The sequence below is a fragment of the Neoarius graeffei genome, chromosome 11, assembly GCF_027579695.1.
Source record: "Neoarius graeffei isolate fNeoGra1 chromosome 11, fNeoGra1.pri, whole genome shotgun sequence".
Classification (NCBI taxonomy): Eukaryota; Metazoa; Chordata; class Actinopteri; order Siluriformes; family Ariidae; genus Neoarius; species Neoarius graeffei.
In genome coordinates, this window is record NC_083579.1 from 31,304,363 (window position 1) to 31,321,820 (window position 17,458).

At 42.2% G+C, this 17,458-nt stretch overlaps 1 protein-coding gene across 1 annotated transcript in view; it reads right to left on the bottom strand.

Moving 5' to 3' along the window:
- sptlc2a (serine palmitoyltransferase, long chain base subunit 2a) overlaps nt 1-17,458 on the bottom strand; it is a 67,663-nt gene that overhangs the window by 19,049 nt on the left and 31,156 nt on the right. Inside the window, exons 7-9 of the mRNA XM_060933716.1 lie at nt 15,047-15,152; nt 12,399-12,618; nt 11,786-11,912 (exon numbers count right to left, since the gene is read on the bottom strand). Of these exons, the coding sequence (XP_060789699.1) occupies nt 11,786-11,912; nt 12,399-12,618; nt 15,047-15,152 (453 nt within the window). The remainder of the gene's footprint in view (nt 1-11,785; nt 11,913-12,398; nt 12,619-15,046; nt 15,153-17,458) is intronic.

The following is a 17,458-nucleotide window of genomic DNA, read 5'->3' on the forward strand; positions in this document are numbered from 1 at the left end:
AACTGGGTTCTCTTTATTTACTTTTAGGACTTGTGTGAAAATCTGTTGATGTTTTAGGTCATATTTATGCAGAAATATAGAAAATTCTAAAGGGTTCACAAACTTTCAAGCACCACTGTATATGCTTTAAACATTTTAGACAGATGAGTGCTGATGTATTATTTCCTGGTTAATTTGATGCGACTATCCACATTTCACTGGATATGAGCAATCGCATGCTCTGATAGCCTAGTAGTAGAGTAGCCAATCAGCTCATATACTGTGAGTAGAGAAAACCAATAAAAAATAAATAGTAGCACGAGTTGCTGAACCAACTGAAGACAATAAAACCTCCACTCGCAAATAACCCCCCCCCCCCCAAAAAAAGCAGCAAAATACAGAATAAGAACTATTTTACAAGAATTATTACAGCATTTTTCACAAATTGATACTGTCATCTCACTGGCCTGTTGACATTCTAAGTGGAAATGATTTTGTTGGATACTTTGTATGAAGTTTTTATTTATCGAATTTGCAAAAAATAAAAGCCGCTCCGTTTCTCAAAATCCAGTGAATGTGGATAGAATAAAACTAATTCCACTCACTCAATCTCGCCGTACATGACTTACAGTCAGCTTGGCACTACACGCCTCATCAGCTCACGCACGACTATAACTTAATTATATGGGACTGCTTAAGAATTGGATTAATTCAAAAAGTGAAGCTAACAATAGTGAGTTTAAGCTTGTGTTTAAAAAAAAAAAAAAAAAGCTACTTCAAATGTTAGCAGTTATTTTGTTGAAATGGCCATGTTGGTTCATTGGATTGCTACTGCACTTTTTAAACTCGAAATTTAAAGAATGTGACCTTGGTGCCATTTCTTTGCATACGTAAAAATGTTAGCCAAAGCAAACTTGTGGGGGTTTTTTTGGGGGGACATTTACATAAATAACTTGAGTTGCTGGGGTTGGACAAAAATGATGCCACGTCTTATCCTCTGGCTAGTTCTTGCTTCCCAAAATGCCACGAGTCTGGAATCATGATGCTTTCTTGCTTGTAAGACAGTTTTTTTTTTTTCTTGACTCACTGACTAAACTGCTCAAATAAAGATAATTTAAAAAAGCAAATACGAAACTCCAATCCAGACATGCTTCAGCCCTTTCCACCAGTGTTACCTGGCCTACGGTTGCCAGTTTGACCATGGTTCGCTTCTTCCTAGATTTTTCCAATCCTCACACTTACGTGGGACTGATGTGGATAGGTTGGGTCTTGCCCAAGGGCACAACAGTGGCAACTTAACAGTGCTGGTGTGAACCCCCAACCCTCCAAATCAGTTACCCAGGGCCTGTTAACCCTGACTAACCCTGCCATAGCCCCTGACTATGGCTCGCTGTGGCAGTGAGAACGTGGTCAAGTGTCAGCTGTGAACAGCAAGGAGTCAGGCTGAACCAGCAGATAACCTGTGACGAGTTACCCATGTCTAATAACGTGCTTCTTTCAGATGGCCAATAACAAGAGCGCCATGTTCCCCCTACACGTGTTTGTGTCTTCAGCGTAGCAGTCACTGAAAAGTCCAAGTAATCAAGTGTACCTTGAAGTGTCACGCCTGTCTCCAGTTCATCATTAACCAAATGTAAAACGTTGTTACACTAGCTTTTAAAGCTAGATGGCCTTTCGATTTCATAAAACCAGTGAAATTTAGTCAGTGTGATGTTCATTTCTGTAACATCTTTTTAAAAAAAAAAAAAACACCCACCCCAGGCCATTGTGGCTGAGAAGTTATTTAAATTTAGGAGATTCCCGAGCAAACATCATGCATGAAAAATCGCTCGCTTCATGCAGTCAAGCAGACAGAGGAAGTCCGTGTGCGCATGCACAGGTTTACATTCTTTCTTCTTTTGGGTTTTACGGCAGCTGGCATCCACAGTGTCGCATTACTGCCATCTACAGGTTTACCTTGACCATGCACTGACCGTTCTATCATTCGGTCACTAAACGAACAGCTGATCGCACCGAGGTGCTCGCTGAGCGCCGATATTTATTAGTTTGGTCCTGCGTTTCCTTTCCTTCGTATAGAACATAACATCTTTTCTTCTTGCTTTCCATTATTGTAGTCAGTCTTTCACGTTTCATTCACGCACGTCCTCCATTTTTCTCTCCTGTTTCAAATTTGTATCCCACAATGCCTTGCGCAAACAGGGAAAGCCCACCATGTGATGCATGACGTAGGATCTTGAATTGGGTCATGGTGAAGCAGGAAAAAAAATAGCGGAGAATTTAGGGCCACATGGATCTAAATTCATTAATTGTTCTATTTAAAAAAAACTAAAGTTTTGGAAGTCTGATTCAAATTCAGTAGCTTTCGGTCCACTAAAAAATAACTGGGTGTCGGGGAAAATTCTTTATGACCTACACTTGAAAAAAATCTGAAAGGCAGTCGAGCTTTAAATTAAAATAAATAAAACCTGATGCAGTGACAATGTTCCAAAAAAAAAAAAAAAAAACATTAAGACAAACATTTTCTTCTACTTTAAGATGGTGTTAAACAGGATGTCATCATGCCAGGAAGACTTGAGGACAAGGAAGAAGTGTGTTCTCCCATGAGGCTATCTACCTCACTGACCTCCACTTGATTAGTTTTCTTTGAGCCGCCTCCTCCTCCTGCCCACACATCCACTCAGCCAATTGTTCTTCATGCCTCCCTGTGTAATCTTTCACAGATGCTCTGAAAGAAGTTAATCTGTAATGAAGTCATTAGTTAATCCGCAACCTGCTCTTTTGCTGTTCAGCTGCAATCTCGCTGTGGTTCGGCCATTAAACCTGAAGAGTCGTTCAGAACCGAAATCCGGCCAGCACATTTTTACAACGATTACTTTACCCCATCAATTCACTGTCTGCTCTCTGAATAATAAAGACTCAAATCTTCTCAGAGTAGACAGAATTTGCTTTTGAATAACTTTTACGAATTCCAAAGCCAAACGGATTTGCAAATTAAGTTCTACGTAATTGGACGACTTCCAGAAGTTGTGGTTCTGCTTCACCCTACGCTTCTAGAGATTCGTAAAAACAGGAGCGTCTGCAAAACCTTTGAGAAAGCACCAAATCTCCGGAAACATTTTAGCAAGACATTTTCATTTCAGTCCTATCGCAGGACAGAAGATAGCAGTCACATCACATCACATGACCCTGATCTGTCGAGTGCAACAGTTATAGTTTTGAGCGCATTTTACATTTATTGCACATTTTAAACACTTGAGTGATGAAATTCAACAGCTGCGCCTCAAAAGCTTTTTAAAACTTGGCACTTCTTCAATAAAAATATAATCGTCTGTTCTCGGTTGATACTAACACCAACGTTGAAATCTTTAGTATCAAAAGAAAGACTTGTATCCTGCCATCTCAAGTTTGTGTGGATGGGTTGATTAAATTCTCCAGTCACCAGAAATTTCATCGCTGTCTGTCTCTCGCTAATGTTCGAGTGTAACGATGGTCATTACAAGCATGTTTACCTCCGCCAACTTTGTTGGAGGTTATGTTTTCACCCCAGTTTGTTTGTTCCCAAAGCAGGTCAAAAAGTAGTGAACAGATTTTGAGGAAATTTGAGGAAAGGTGAGCCGTGGGTCAGTGGTGTAGTGGTTAGCACTGTTGCCTCACAACAAGAAGGTTCTGGGTTTGAGCCCAGCAGCTGACAACAACCTTTGTGTGGAGTTTGCATGTGCTCCCCATGTCTGTGTGGGTTTCCGCCAGGTGCTCTGGTTTCCCCCACAGTCCAAAAGACATGCAGGTTAGGCTAATTGGTGGCTCCAAATTGTCCATTGGAGAGGCATCAAGCTTATGCTGTGTTCATACTTATACCAGTATGAAAGTGGTATAACTGTACCGATACAAAGTATACCGGTACAGTTTAGTGCATCTGTCCACACTAGCAAGAAATGTTTGCGGTTTTCTTTCACGGTAGTTGAAATGCGCGTGTGCGAAATGTTCCCGTGGTTACCGAGTATCTTCCTTCCGAGAATATATGGCATCCGTTATTTCAAGAAAACAAAGCAATTATTTCATGATCTCAGCTGGATCACTGTATCTCCATCGGTAGAGACGAAGCCGGGCTAGTCTTCTGCGGAGGTGCCACGGACTAATTTTGAAATGATCCCTTATTAAAAGACTTAATGCAATCTCTCCCTGCGTCAACCCCTGATCAAAATATTGCCTTATTAGGTGATCGATTATTCCAGACATTCTAATGACCAAAGTTGCGTCTATACAGAATGAGAAATAGCCCCAAAATCAGCATATCACAACTCTCTTGGCGCACCTGAATGAACCATTTCTCAGCTGTTTACTCGAGATCATGAAATTGTTTTGTTTTCTCGAGATCTCGAAATAACGGTTTTGTTTTCTCGAGATCTCGAATTAGTTGTGTTGCTTTCTCGATATCCTGAATTAATTATGTCGTTATCTCGGGATAACAAGGTGAATAAAAAAAAAAAAAAAGATTATATGAAGGGCCTCTCTTGGCTTCCGTACGGATGAAACAACGTGTGTGTGCTTTTTGTTGTCAATGTACAGTCTGTATTTCTGGTGGTCATTTCTTCAGTCAAATCGTATAAAACACGCGAGGCAGTTGAGAAAGAAACAAACGAATCTCCGTTCTTCACTATTTTATTCAGCGAAGACGTCGATTGAGGTGTGTGACTTTGCGCATGCGCATTATATTTGTATCGATACAGAGCTGCTTCATCTGTCCACACTACACGAAGCACTACAGTACCGATACTGTACCGGTACGAAACCCATACATTTGTGGGTTTTGTACCGATACAGTTATACCACTACAGTACCGGTATAGTTGCTAGTGTGGACAGGTGTTGCGGTACGAAAGTAGTTTCGTATTGGTACAAAATCCCTAGTGTGGACAGGGTATTAGAGGGATGGACTCTGCCAAGTTTAAATGCCTGAGACACCAATGATGGACTTAAAATGGTCATCAGTGGTGCCGCTACGGCCCTTGCTGGCTATGGGACGAAGAAGAGCCGTGGGCAAAGGAACAAGCAATTAGATTTTGATGCAAATCCAGATATGTGGATCCAGGATTTGTTTCCAACGTAACTCAAAAAGTAGTGAACAGGTTGGGATGAAATTTGGTAGACAGCTTTAGTATGACCCCAGGTTCAAGGGACTTGATTTTGATATTATGTAGCATGGAGGAGGAACGGACTCTACCGAGTGCCCTTCGAGTTTAAATCTGTTACTGCACGTTTTAAACATCCAACTGAATCCACCTGTCTCTAGATTTTGATGAAACCCCAGTTTCTGGTTTATGAATTTTCCATTTTAACCCCCCCTCCAATAAGGGGCACTATTTGACATGCTTATCCACATCAGATTGATCAACACACCCCAGACTTTATTTAAATGGCATGCTCAAAATAATGTAAGCTGGCTTTTTTTTTTTTAAGTGGTAGATCAGATAAGATTCCATTCAGCTAGCATGATACTGAACAAGTCAAAAGACGAGTTAGCTGAATGGAATAGATCTGATACCATGAAAAAAAAAAAGGAAAGAAATAATAGCCATTATTATTATTATTATTATTATTATTATTATTATTATATGGGTGGCACGGTGGTGTAGTGGTCAGCGCTGTCGCCTCACAGCAAGAAGGTCCTGGGTTCGAGCCCCGTGGCCGGCGAGGGCCTTTCTGTGTGGAGTTTGCATGTTCTCCCCGTGTCCGCGTGGGTTTCCTCCGGGTGCTCCGGTTTCCCCCACAGTCCAAAGACATGCAGGTTAGGTTAACTGGTGACTCTAAATTGACCGTAGGTGTGAATGTGAGTGTGAATGGTTGTCTGTGTCTATGTGTCAGCCCTGTGATGACCTGGCGACTTGTCCAGGGTGTACCCCGCCTTTCGCCCGTAGTCAGCTGGGATAGGCTCCAGCTTGCCTGCGACCCTGTAGAACAGGATAAAGCAGCTACAGATAATGAGATGAATGAGATTATTATTATACATACACATTCTTCATACCAGCATTCTCGAAGGCCAAATGCTAGCTTACCTGCGACTTGGTGCGGTTAGTGCAGCAACCTTCCAGCTGGTATCGCGTTCAGCAGTAGTGTTAGCAAAGGCCAGTGCTATCGAGAGCAAGTAGCACAGGCCAACGACCAAGAAACTAAGATTTCTGTCTCTAGACTCTTCTTCCACACACGCTCACTACAGTGTTTTTCCACTCGGACTTTTCATTTCCCTGGGTAATTTACCTAGTTACTTTTAAAAATCAACATCTACACACAACGGAGCGACCAGGCAGCCAAAATTCTCTCAAAATCTTCTCTATTTAAATGAAGCGAACCTGGCAACTATGTTTGTTTACAAATTGACAGTTGCTCGCTAGCATGGAAGTTCTACATCTCTGACGTGTGACGTCATGTCTTGACAACCATGCAGTATCGTAAACCATATTCATCCAACGCTCATTCTCCATTGGGTAGAGTGACGCAATACACGCAAGATAAGCGATATGCTAACAATATTGCATGCCAACAAACCAAATGAACAAAACCTGCTAGAAGGGAATAGAAGTTTTTATTCCATGGAAAGTGCCCAATATGTTTAATAATTTTATTTATTGTACAGTTTATATCTTTACTGGCCAAATCCAACAACTGCCCCGAGCTCACTTCGATCTGCGAGTTTAAATTCCACAGGTTTTCTGGTGACCCCCCATTCCAGTGCACGGCCACTTGATAATTCTTATCCATGATAGATATGAAAAATGCTACAGATGTCATGGGCAGAATTTAAAAAAGGCTGGAGTATTCCTTTCATGAAGAACCCGAGCCTGGTCCAGAACATTAACTCTCCTGGACCTGCAGCTGAACTTAGACATGCTTCTCAGAAAAGACTTCAGTCAATCAGCAAATGACCGAAGTGTCCAAGCTCACGGGTTTCAGCACGACCCTGTCCGGCTCAGGAGAACCAGCTTGCGGCCACGTGGAACAAAAGGCTTTTGTGGAACCCACATGTGCATAAGAGATGGGCAAAGCCTCCGTCGCTGACCTACTTTCGCTCATATTAGTCACAGTGAACACTACCTGGGCCTGACAAGCCTGGAGGGCCTGTTTGCTGTAGCTGCCGGCTGTGATTGAGTGGTGCAGGAGAAGAGAAGCCATTTGAGAGTCCAATCAAAGAAGCGGCTCGGGCCCGAGCTGCACGCAGGTAATTGTTAACACATTTCTGGAGTTTAAACTCCGAGCTAAATATTTTACCTGGACGCTGCCTGGACATCTGTAGAAGCAATCAGTCTTATTTCATGAGCAGTGAGAAATTGTACAAAGAAAGGAAAAAAAGAAGTTATATATTCATTCTCCCTCCTCTTCATGCTCTCGCTTTGAAAGACCAGATTCTGATTCGGGTCCAAGCTTATGTGCGGCATCTTGAGCAAATAAACGTCTCAAGGGCTGTACTTGCATCGTAAAATAAAAACAGCCGCTAAAGCAGTTAAAAGAATGGGAAATGTCGACAGTGCGTGCAGCTGAGTCATGCCTTTATCACAGGAGTGTTTTGCTCCAAAAACAAACAAAAACCACCCATACGGTCCAGTGCGTCATTTCTAGATATTTAAATTAATATTTCAGGGGAGGGGGGACCTCCCTATTTTCTTCTTTAGTTTTGAACTAGAAAAATAACCATGTTTATAAACGTGCTTCAAGTGACTAACCTCCATAATCACATTTTCAAATTAACTTTTGTGAAGTTTGCTTCTTTAGTTCTGCACTAGAGCTACAAGACTTGCATCGCAAACCATTTTTATTCTATCCGCATTTACCGGATATGAACAATCGCGTGCTCCGATTGGCTACCTGACTACTAGGCTATCAGCTCACATACCTTGAAGAAAGAAAAACAAAATGGCTGCGCGCATTGCTGAACCAACCGAGGACGAAATAAAAACCTACTCGAAAACAAAAAGCCCCCCCCCCCTTTTTTTAATTTAAAAAAAAAAAAAAAAAAAAAAGTTTGATGGTGGGCGGCACGGTGGTGTAGTGGTTAGCGCTGTCGCCTCACAGCAAGAAGGTCCTGGGTTCGAGCCCCGGGGCCGGCGAGGGCCTTTCTGTGTGGAGTTTGCATGTTCTCCCCGTGTCCGCGTGGGTTTCCTCCGGGTGCTCCGGTTTCCCCCACAGTCCAAAGACATGCAGGTTAGGTTAACTGGTGACTCTAAATTGACCGTAGGTGTGAATGTGAGTGTGAATGGTTGTCTGTGTCTATGTGTCAGCCCTGTGATGACCTGGCGACTTGTCCAGGGTGTACCCCGCCTTTCGCCCGTAGTCAGCTGGGATAGGCTCCAGCTTGCCTGCAACCCTGTAGAAGGGTTGTATTGTACTGTATAAAGCGGCTAGAGATAATGAGATGAGATTGATGGTAAGAACTTTTTTTTTTTCAGGAATTATAGCATTTTTCACAAATTGCTACCGACATTTTGCCAGTTTCACATTCGAAGTGGAAATTTTGTTGGACGTTTTGTATAAAGTTTATTGAATTTGTGCAAAAAAAAAAAAAACCTCCGTTTCTCAAAACCCAGTGAACGTGGATAGAATAAAACTTCTTCCACTCACTCAATCTCATCATACACGGCTTATACCCGACTCAGTGCTACGCGCTTCATCGGCAATCAGCTCACGTACGACTTGATTTTGTGGAATAACATCTAGCGCTACCAGTTTAATGTCACAATAATCAAGCAGACATTTCTCGATTCTCATTGGTCAGAAATTTTTTTTTGCTCCAACACATTGTTTCTATAGTAACAACTCATTGACCGGGACTTGTACAGCAAGAAACTGTCAGAAAATTGTTTTTTTAATATTTATGGAAGGAGTCTCCAGTGTCAGTACCTTGTAGTTTCTTGGAAACATAAGCTGCGTTTTTCCCAAATCTTAACTTCACAAGGGGGAGGGAGCCGGTTGGTGAAGGAGTGACTTTATAGCTGCAGTAACATAAGCAAGAACAGGAACTAACTTGTTTCGAGGAAGCGCCAGGACATTAACAGGACAATGAACATGTAAAAAGTATATTCTTACACTGAAATGAAAATGTTAGTTCTGGCAAAATGCAGGAAGGAAAAACAAAAACTTCAGGACAGGCTGTTATAGGAAAATTAACAAGACCAACACCACGACACTACAGTACTTTGTAAAACTATTATATTTACATTACAGTATTTTTAAAAATCTATTTTGATATTTTGTGAATCCTTTACAGCTTATCACAAACTAAGTCAGTAATTCTAACACAAACATATCCATTACAATCGACTCCATTTGGAGAAAAGCAGAATACTGTGTGCACGCACACACGCACCTCATCACCGGCTCACTGTTCCTGCACAACAGATTACCAGAAAAGGCCCGTGTTTCCCCCCTGCTGGCTCACGTGTATTCGTTTCGCACACTAAAGCTGCAGATAGGAAGTGATCCAAGATGTGGAAGTAATCATAAAGCTGTGTGCACGCAGTGGTGTGGAAACACTGGCACTCCAGCTAAACAGCTTTCACAGAAGGCGTGAACTCGACACCAAGGCAAAACACTGAACAAAAAAAAAAAAAAGTCCAACACAAATATTACAGGTTTCTTTTCTGACAATTGATCAGTTAATACTTTTTTCCTCTTCTCTTTTCTGCATGCTGCAACATGAACACACATTATGTACACAGGGTCCAGTGCTGGGTTAGTCCTGCCCCCTAGTGGCACACAATATCAGGCACACCTGCACACACACGCACTTTCAGGGTTTCCCAAAATTGTCATCTTTAAGGATTTTTTTTTTTTTAAATATAGTATAAATACTCCCATCTCTTCCAAAAACTAACTCAAATTATTCAAAAACTTGCATGTCTAAGGGAGGAGGAGGAGAAGAAAAAAAAAAAAACCCACCCCAAACACTCCATGCCATGGTATTCTAGGACAGCCTCTCTCAACCAGAGTGCCGTCTGGCTTTGTTAGGGGTGCCGTCAAAAAATTATATATATTAAAATAGTAATAAATAAAATGAATTAAAATTCCAAAAAAACAATAGTGGGGCGGCACTGTGGTGTAGTGGTTAGCGCTGTCTCCTCACAGCAAGAAGGTCCGGGTTCGAGCCCCGTGGCCGGCGAGGGCCTTTCTGTGCGGAGTTTGCATGTTCTCCCCGTGTCCGCGTGGGTTTCCTCCGGGTGCTCCGGTTTCCCCCACAGTCCAAAGACATGCAGGTTAGGTTAACTGGTGACTCTAAATTGAGCGTAGGTGTGAGTGTGAATGGTTGTCTGTGTCTATGTGTCAGTCCTGTGATGACCTGGCGACTTGTCCAGGGTGTACCCTGCCTTTCGCCCGTAGTCAGCTGGGATAGGCTCCAGCTTGCCTACGACCCTGTAGAACAGGATAAAGCGGCTACAGATAATGAGATGAAAAACAAGTTACATTAATGCAGTGGCTAACGCGACTTCAAAGCTCTCCGAGCTATTGGTCTGGCAAAGATATTAAGCCCAACCATTTCCCAGAGCCCGTGGTTGACCCGCCTCCCTGAAATGCCTCAGTTTGCTACTGGTCGAAGCCAGAAAAGGCTGTGACGAAGCTTAAACCAATCACATCACTCTTTCCTCTGACGTATGCGACGCAACGGGGCTAACTGGTAGATTAAACTCTTACCGAAGCCGGTTGGGAGCAAGGCGAAAACGTCCTTCCTTTCAATAAATACCTCCAGGGCTGCTCTTTGCTCCATTTTCAATGAGAACTTCCCGTTGAATTCTTTCAATACAGCATCTATGCGTAATAGATGCGGAAGCGTGAATGAAGCGCTTCCGGCATAGATTCTGTAAACAATCTATGGCTTCCGGTCACAGTTCTACTATGTCACTGCCTTGAACACGCCTCTACCCAGGGTCGTTGGAGATGCTCAAAGTTGATTGGTTCCCGATTTTTCGGGAGCTTGGAAGAGCTGTAGATAGCTTGCCTGGCCAGACTAAGCTCGCAACAGGCCCTCGTGTTGCGTCACGCTTAGGATGGGCGGGCCCAGGCTACCCTTTCCCATGTCCCAACGTCACTGCCGGGGTCAGCGCATGGTCAGCGTGACTGCGTACATTTTATATGGGGGTGCCTTGAGAATTTGCATACTTCTGAAGGGTGCCGTGACTGAAAAAAGGTTGAGAAACGCTGATCTAGGAAAAATCAAATCGATAGCAAGATGGTGTGATGAAGAAAAATCACTCATTCCTCTTAAACCCAAGCACTGAACCCTCAACTCCTTCCAGAACTTAAATCTTCACACAGAAAACAGCACTGGATCACTGTACAATCATACATTTTGTAACCGGCGTCTACAGTGCACGTCCCTGTGAACAAGCAGTTACTATGGAAACGACACGGTGTTAAAAGTGAGTGCATTCATCTATGCACACCACAGAGTTGAAAGAAAACTAATCAACATCTTCTGACCAATCAGAGCTAAGAATTCAACAGCGCTGGGTTTTAAAAGTCAAACAAAAACATGCCTGCATTTAAAAAACATGGATGAGAAGTAAAGGTGATGAGCAGAATGTCGTTTAGGCTCAATCACCAGGAAACAAAAAAAAAAAAAGTGATGCATTTGTGAACAAAAATAAATAAATGTCTCATTTGGCAAAGAAAGGCCACATTCCTGCCATCTTCGTGTCCTTTCCTTACTTCATCAGAGGGAAGATATCAAACACGAAGGAGGAAGGAAAAAAAAGGAAAAAAAAAAGAGGCAAGGAAAGGAAAGGAGTGTAATTGAGAAAGGAGACACAGCCCAGGACTCTTACCTATCGTGGTCCCGTCCTCTCCCATAATGCACTTCATAGAAGCGATAATTTGCTCAACAACGGGAGGAGACATGGAGGTGGCGTATACGGCACTGTGAGAGTGAGCACGCAGGTACGATATCAACTCCTACACACAGAGACAGACAGAGAGAGAGAGAGAGAGAGAGAGAGAGAGAGAGAGAGAGAGAGAGAGACACACACACAGAGCGTATGCAAGAGACAGACACACACAGACACAGAGAGCGCATGCAAGAGAGACACAGAGAGACAGACAGCGTATGCAAGAGACAGACAGAGCGCATGCAAGAGACAGAGCGCATGCAAGACAGAGAGACAGAGAGAGACAGACAGAGCACATGCAAGAGACAGAGCGCATGCAAGAGAGACAGACAGACAGAGCACATGCAAGAGACAGAGCGCATACAAGAGAGATAGAGCGCATGCAAAAGAGACAGACGGAGCACATGCAAGAGAGACAGAGTGCGTGCAAGAGACAGACACAGAGCATGCGAGAGACACACAGAGAGAGAAAAAAATAAATGAATAAAATCAGTTATCAAAAGCTACAATCATCTGATGTTGCCTACAACCAACAAACACTGACGCGCCGCACCTTTCTCCCGCCGATGTAACCCCCCGCTGAGCCGAAGCTCTTGGTGAACGTTCCCATCATGATGTCCACATCTGTGGGGTCGAGGTCGAAGTAGTCCACCACGCCCCTACCCCGGGGGCCCAGAGCGCCGATACTGTGGGCCTCATCCAGGTACAGGTAAGCTTTATACTTCTTCTTCAGGGCGATCACTTCAGGCAGGCGCACGATGGAGCCCTCCATGCTGAGGAAATGGGTGGAGTTAGCAAAACATTTCAAAGTTTCAGACAGTAACCAGCCTTTATTTATTTCACATTGATGGAAAATGTGCAGTTCCAAATAAGCAAGATACGCATCTCGGGGTCTAAGCACTTCAGCGGGCCCCAAAGGTTGATCAGTTAAATCGAAGCACATGTCAAATGTTTAAAATGCTGCAACAACAAAATACTTCAAATGCTCGGCATGATTAGTGTTCACACAAGCTCAAAAGCAGCACCTTTTATGATGCAATGATTGTTTAACCATGTGTAAGGGAACTGAATTTTTCTGCAAGCAGTCAGCGAGCCCATAATTTGAGTCTTGTTTGTTTTTCTGGGGGGGGGTGGGGGTCATGCGGTCTCGTGCATCAGTTCTATTTTTATCCAAAAACAGTCTACTTAAAAAAATAAAAATAAAAATAAAAAAAATACACCCCACAACATTCCGTAGTGCTCATTCTTTATACTACTGGAACTGGGTAGTTCTTGCTCTTGTGTGTTCTGGACTTCTTTAGATCATCAGGTTCTGAATTGATGCTTTTGGATCCAAAATTTCTAGGGACTTGGAGGAATGACCCACTGGGGCACTCCCTGAAGAACTACACACCTTCAAGGGCTTCCGCCATTAGCATTTGCACCACCAGCATGCTACGTTGACAAGACTGTTAGTTTGACATTAGCAGGAAATGCTAGCAAAGATTTTTATATTTTGCTTAGATGCATCAAAAATTGAGTGGCTGACAAAATACGGATAAGTCACAGACTGGATGACAATTATAAAACAAAGGATACAAAAACACTGCGTGGTTACAGACTTCATACGGGTGATCCATCACTACTAAAACAAATTAGCTGTGACGGATCACAGCTAATTCGGCCATGTTTGGACTGCCGAAGTCCGTAATCAAATTATCTTGCCTCCATTTATATGTTTACTTTAATTTACTAGTGATATTTTCCCTGAAATATCAAATCCATGAATAAAAGCGCCATACATGTGTTATTTACCAGCTGGGAGGTCCATGTCGTGAAATACCGTGACCGAGGTCTTGAAAGTACTGAGCGAGGCCAAGGTCACAGGATTTCACCATACGGACCGACCTTAAGCTGGTAAATAATATATTTATTTATTTCTTTACCAAATTCTAACAGAAAACGAGAGCGCCCGAAAGGGAAAACCGAGCCAAGCCGCCATTTTGAATCCTCATTCACGGCTGTAATGCAAATTGCTTCCTCCTCGGTATACAAGTGCACTTCTATGGCGGGGGGGAATATGTTTTGCTGCCTATGTAGTCCCCTATTTATACAAATAGGAGTCATTCAGGATTCAGCCATGTTTTTGCTCAGCGTTCGCAAGTTAGAGGTTTTTAGCTTTCTCCCGAAATGTTTTCTTTTATTTCTTCTTCCTCAGGGCAGTAAAACTGGCTTTCGCTATCCATGCTGTAAAATTAATGCTATTCTCCTTAGAAATGCTGGCTAAAATTAAGATTCTTGAAATCTTTTTTTTTTTTCCTTTTTTAAAATAAGATCAATGTTGACAAATTCTACCATGTTTGTTGTGAATGAGCGAGTTGCCAGAGGTCCATAACTGGGGTCCGTAACGTAGGTTATGGACCTGCTCGCCAGCCAATCAGAGCACAGGATTTGGGCCACGGAAAAAATTTGAATTATTTTATTTTCCGTAAAGCCGTATTCCGTGACTCGTCCGTATTTTGTAAACAGTGCCAAAATCGCATTGTATTCCTGCCGTTGCATTTATGCTCAATAAAGCCGAGACTTCTGTCAGGCCATTTGTCTGTTTTGTCATCCCCCTCCCATCCCCCATTTTTAAAAATGGTGGTTGCTGGTGCATCATTGACTCATAACATTTGACCAATCAGCATACACTTATGGCTCCTCTTGTGCTGGGAGAGGACCAACCCTGGAGCAAGAGCTTTTATATTTAAAAAAAAAAAAAAGCCCACAAAACATTCCTGCAGTGCATGCACACAAAAAGAAAAAAAAAAGACCCCTCCAACAATTCGAAGAACTACGAAAGTTTCTCTGGCTCAAAAAGCTCCTAATGTGTCAATGTAAAGGAGGAACTAGTCCAGGAACTGTAGTTCTCATTCTGGAGAGTACTGGAACTTTAGTTCATAAGGTTCTAAATGTGCTAGGACTGCAAAGGAGGAACTGTGCAGTTCTCCTTCTTTTGAGTACAGGGACTCTTTAGAACACAAAAGGTTCTGAATATGACTGGGAACACGTAACGAGGAACTTATCCCTGAACTGTGTAGTTCTCATTCTGGAGAAGACCAGAACTCCTTAGTTCATCATAAGCGTTCTCAAACCTCAGTGAAAACATCAATGCAGTTGAGGATTTGTTCTTGGACAGAACAAGAGTACGAGATTTAAAAAAAGAAGTTTGAGATCTACCTATAGATCCCCTCCACCAATATGAGGATCTTCTTCCAGGGCCGGTGAGTTCTGGGCTGGCCGTGCACTACAGCGTCTCTGAGCAGCTTCTCCAGGCTCTGCATGTCTGAGACGAGCAAAACAATCAACACACTCATTCAGAAATTAAAGTAGCAGTGATCGAATCATTCAGGCTAAAATATTTCACAAGCACGTGAACGATACGCTGACCTGAAATGGCTTTGAGCAGGGAACTTTAAAACTGCACCAATTACAGGCTACACTGGGTTTGTAAACGTTACTTTAAAATCAGCGGAAATTACAACGCACAAAAATGAGAGATCTATACCCTGCTTGACCAGATGTGGACCAGATGTGCGCCATATCCTTAAGGCCGTTTTTAGATCCTTCCGAATACCAACATGCGTTTATTGTCCCACTCACGCATGCTGAAGATATAAATATCCCGACAGCTTATATTTACATAATTAACCGACTTTTCATTAGAGGCTCACTTCCTCTTTACCTTAATCTATTTAGACAAACAATCCTCTGACAAGTTGGAGGAATTTATTCTATCCACATTCATTGGATATGAGCAACCACGTGCTCCAATTGGCTGCTCTACTACTAGGCTATCAGCTCATATACCGTGTGTGTGTGGGGGGGGGGGGGGGGGGGGGCACAAAGTCAGATACATGACTTTCGAAGTATTTAAAAGAAACAAATAGCTAAAAAGTACATTGGTTCCGTTCCTTCCCCACCCTCTCCTGTTCCACACTCCAGCCCAGTCGGTGGTAGTAATGCACCAACTGTCAAAAACCCTAAAAGACGAAGAAAATGGTGGAACTGAACCAACAGAGAACAAAATAACTACTCAAAAACAAACCTTCTACCCCCCCCCCCAAAAAAAAATTTAAATTTTACAAAGAAAAAAAAAAAAAAAAAAAAGGTATTTGATGGTAAGGTATGGGTTCCCCCCCCCCCCAAGAATTATTGCATTTTTCCCCCAAATTGTTATCGTCACCTTGCAGATTTGTTTGCATTCTAAGCAGAAGTGATTTTGTCTGATGTTTTGTACAAAGTTATCAAATTTGCAAAAAATAAATGCTCCGTTTCTCAAAATCCAGTGAATGTGGATAGAATAAATAAAAAAAAAAAAAAAAAAAAAAAGTTATTCCATTCAATCTCGTCGTACACTGTATAGCTGAGGCGCGTAGCACCGAGTTAGCTATCAGCTCATGTACGACTCGATTTCATGGAATAACATATCAAAACATTCCCCCTTTTTTTTTTTTTTAAATTACAAAATGCTGGAGCTAACATTTTGCTAGACATGAGAGCAGATGACCAAACGAAATTAAACCTTTTTAGCTGCACCTCTACATGTGGGATTCCTCAAGGCTCAATTCTAGGGCCACTTCTATTTTTCTATACTTTCTCGGTTTATAGCTTCTATTATTTCAATACAATGTCTTATAGAAATGAAGACCTGGAGAACATTTTCCTCGAGATTAATAGTGGTCAAAACTGACATGTCTTAATAAAAATAAACCTAACTTGACACTACGCATCTTGTTCTGCTCATATACATCATCTGATTCTTTAGCAGCTCCAGAGCAGAAATTTAATTTATATAAATAAAACAAACCCAACCAGTATTTGTTTGTTGCATTCGCAGCTTTATTTCTAGTCGCTTGCACTTCTGTAATTCCCTTCTGACTTGAATCCGCTCCTTTTATTAAATTTAGAGAGGTCAGGATTCAGCTGTTTGCCCCCTCTCAAATCTCAGCACTGAATCGGACGTTCGCTTCCCATAAAACAATGTGCGCACAAATTCTTCCTCTCACCTTCCAAGGCCTTTGCTTCTTCCTGTCTCTGATCACTGAAAAGGACTGCTTTCTTTTCAGTGAAACTTGGTCAAATACTTTTTACCGTCATGTTGTTGAATTCTCAATTCTGATTGGTCAGGAGAAGTTAGCAATTTTCTATAATATAACAGCAGCTGTGGCAATAATACAGCATCAAGACAAGCCACAGGTTTGTCATAATGTGCTCGTTCTAATACTCTTGTGAAAACAACCCACACATGGGCTTGTAGGATTTAAAAAAAATAAAAAAATAAAGAGTACATAATTGGCGATATACAGTGCTGCACAAAAGTCTTCGCTCCATGTAAAGAAATGCTGATCAAAAATGGCTTAAAAATAATGAAAATGTTTCAACATTAAAAGAAAAATACTACAAACAGCAGTAAGTCATAATAAATGAAGCCAAGTCAATATTTGGTGCGAAATGACATTTGCTCGTTTCTCTAGAGACTGTTGTGTGTGAAAACCGCAGGAGATCAGCAGTTTCTGAAATACTCAAACCAGCCCATCTGACTCAAACCAACACCCATGCCACAGTGAAAGAAAGTCACACTTAGAGATC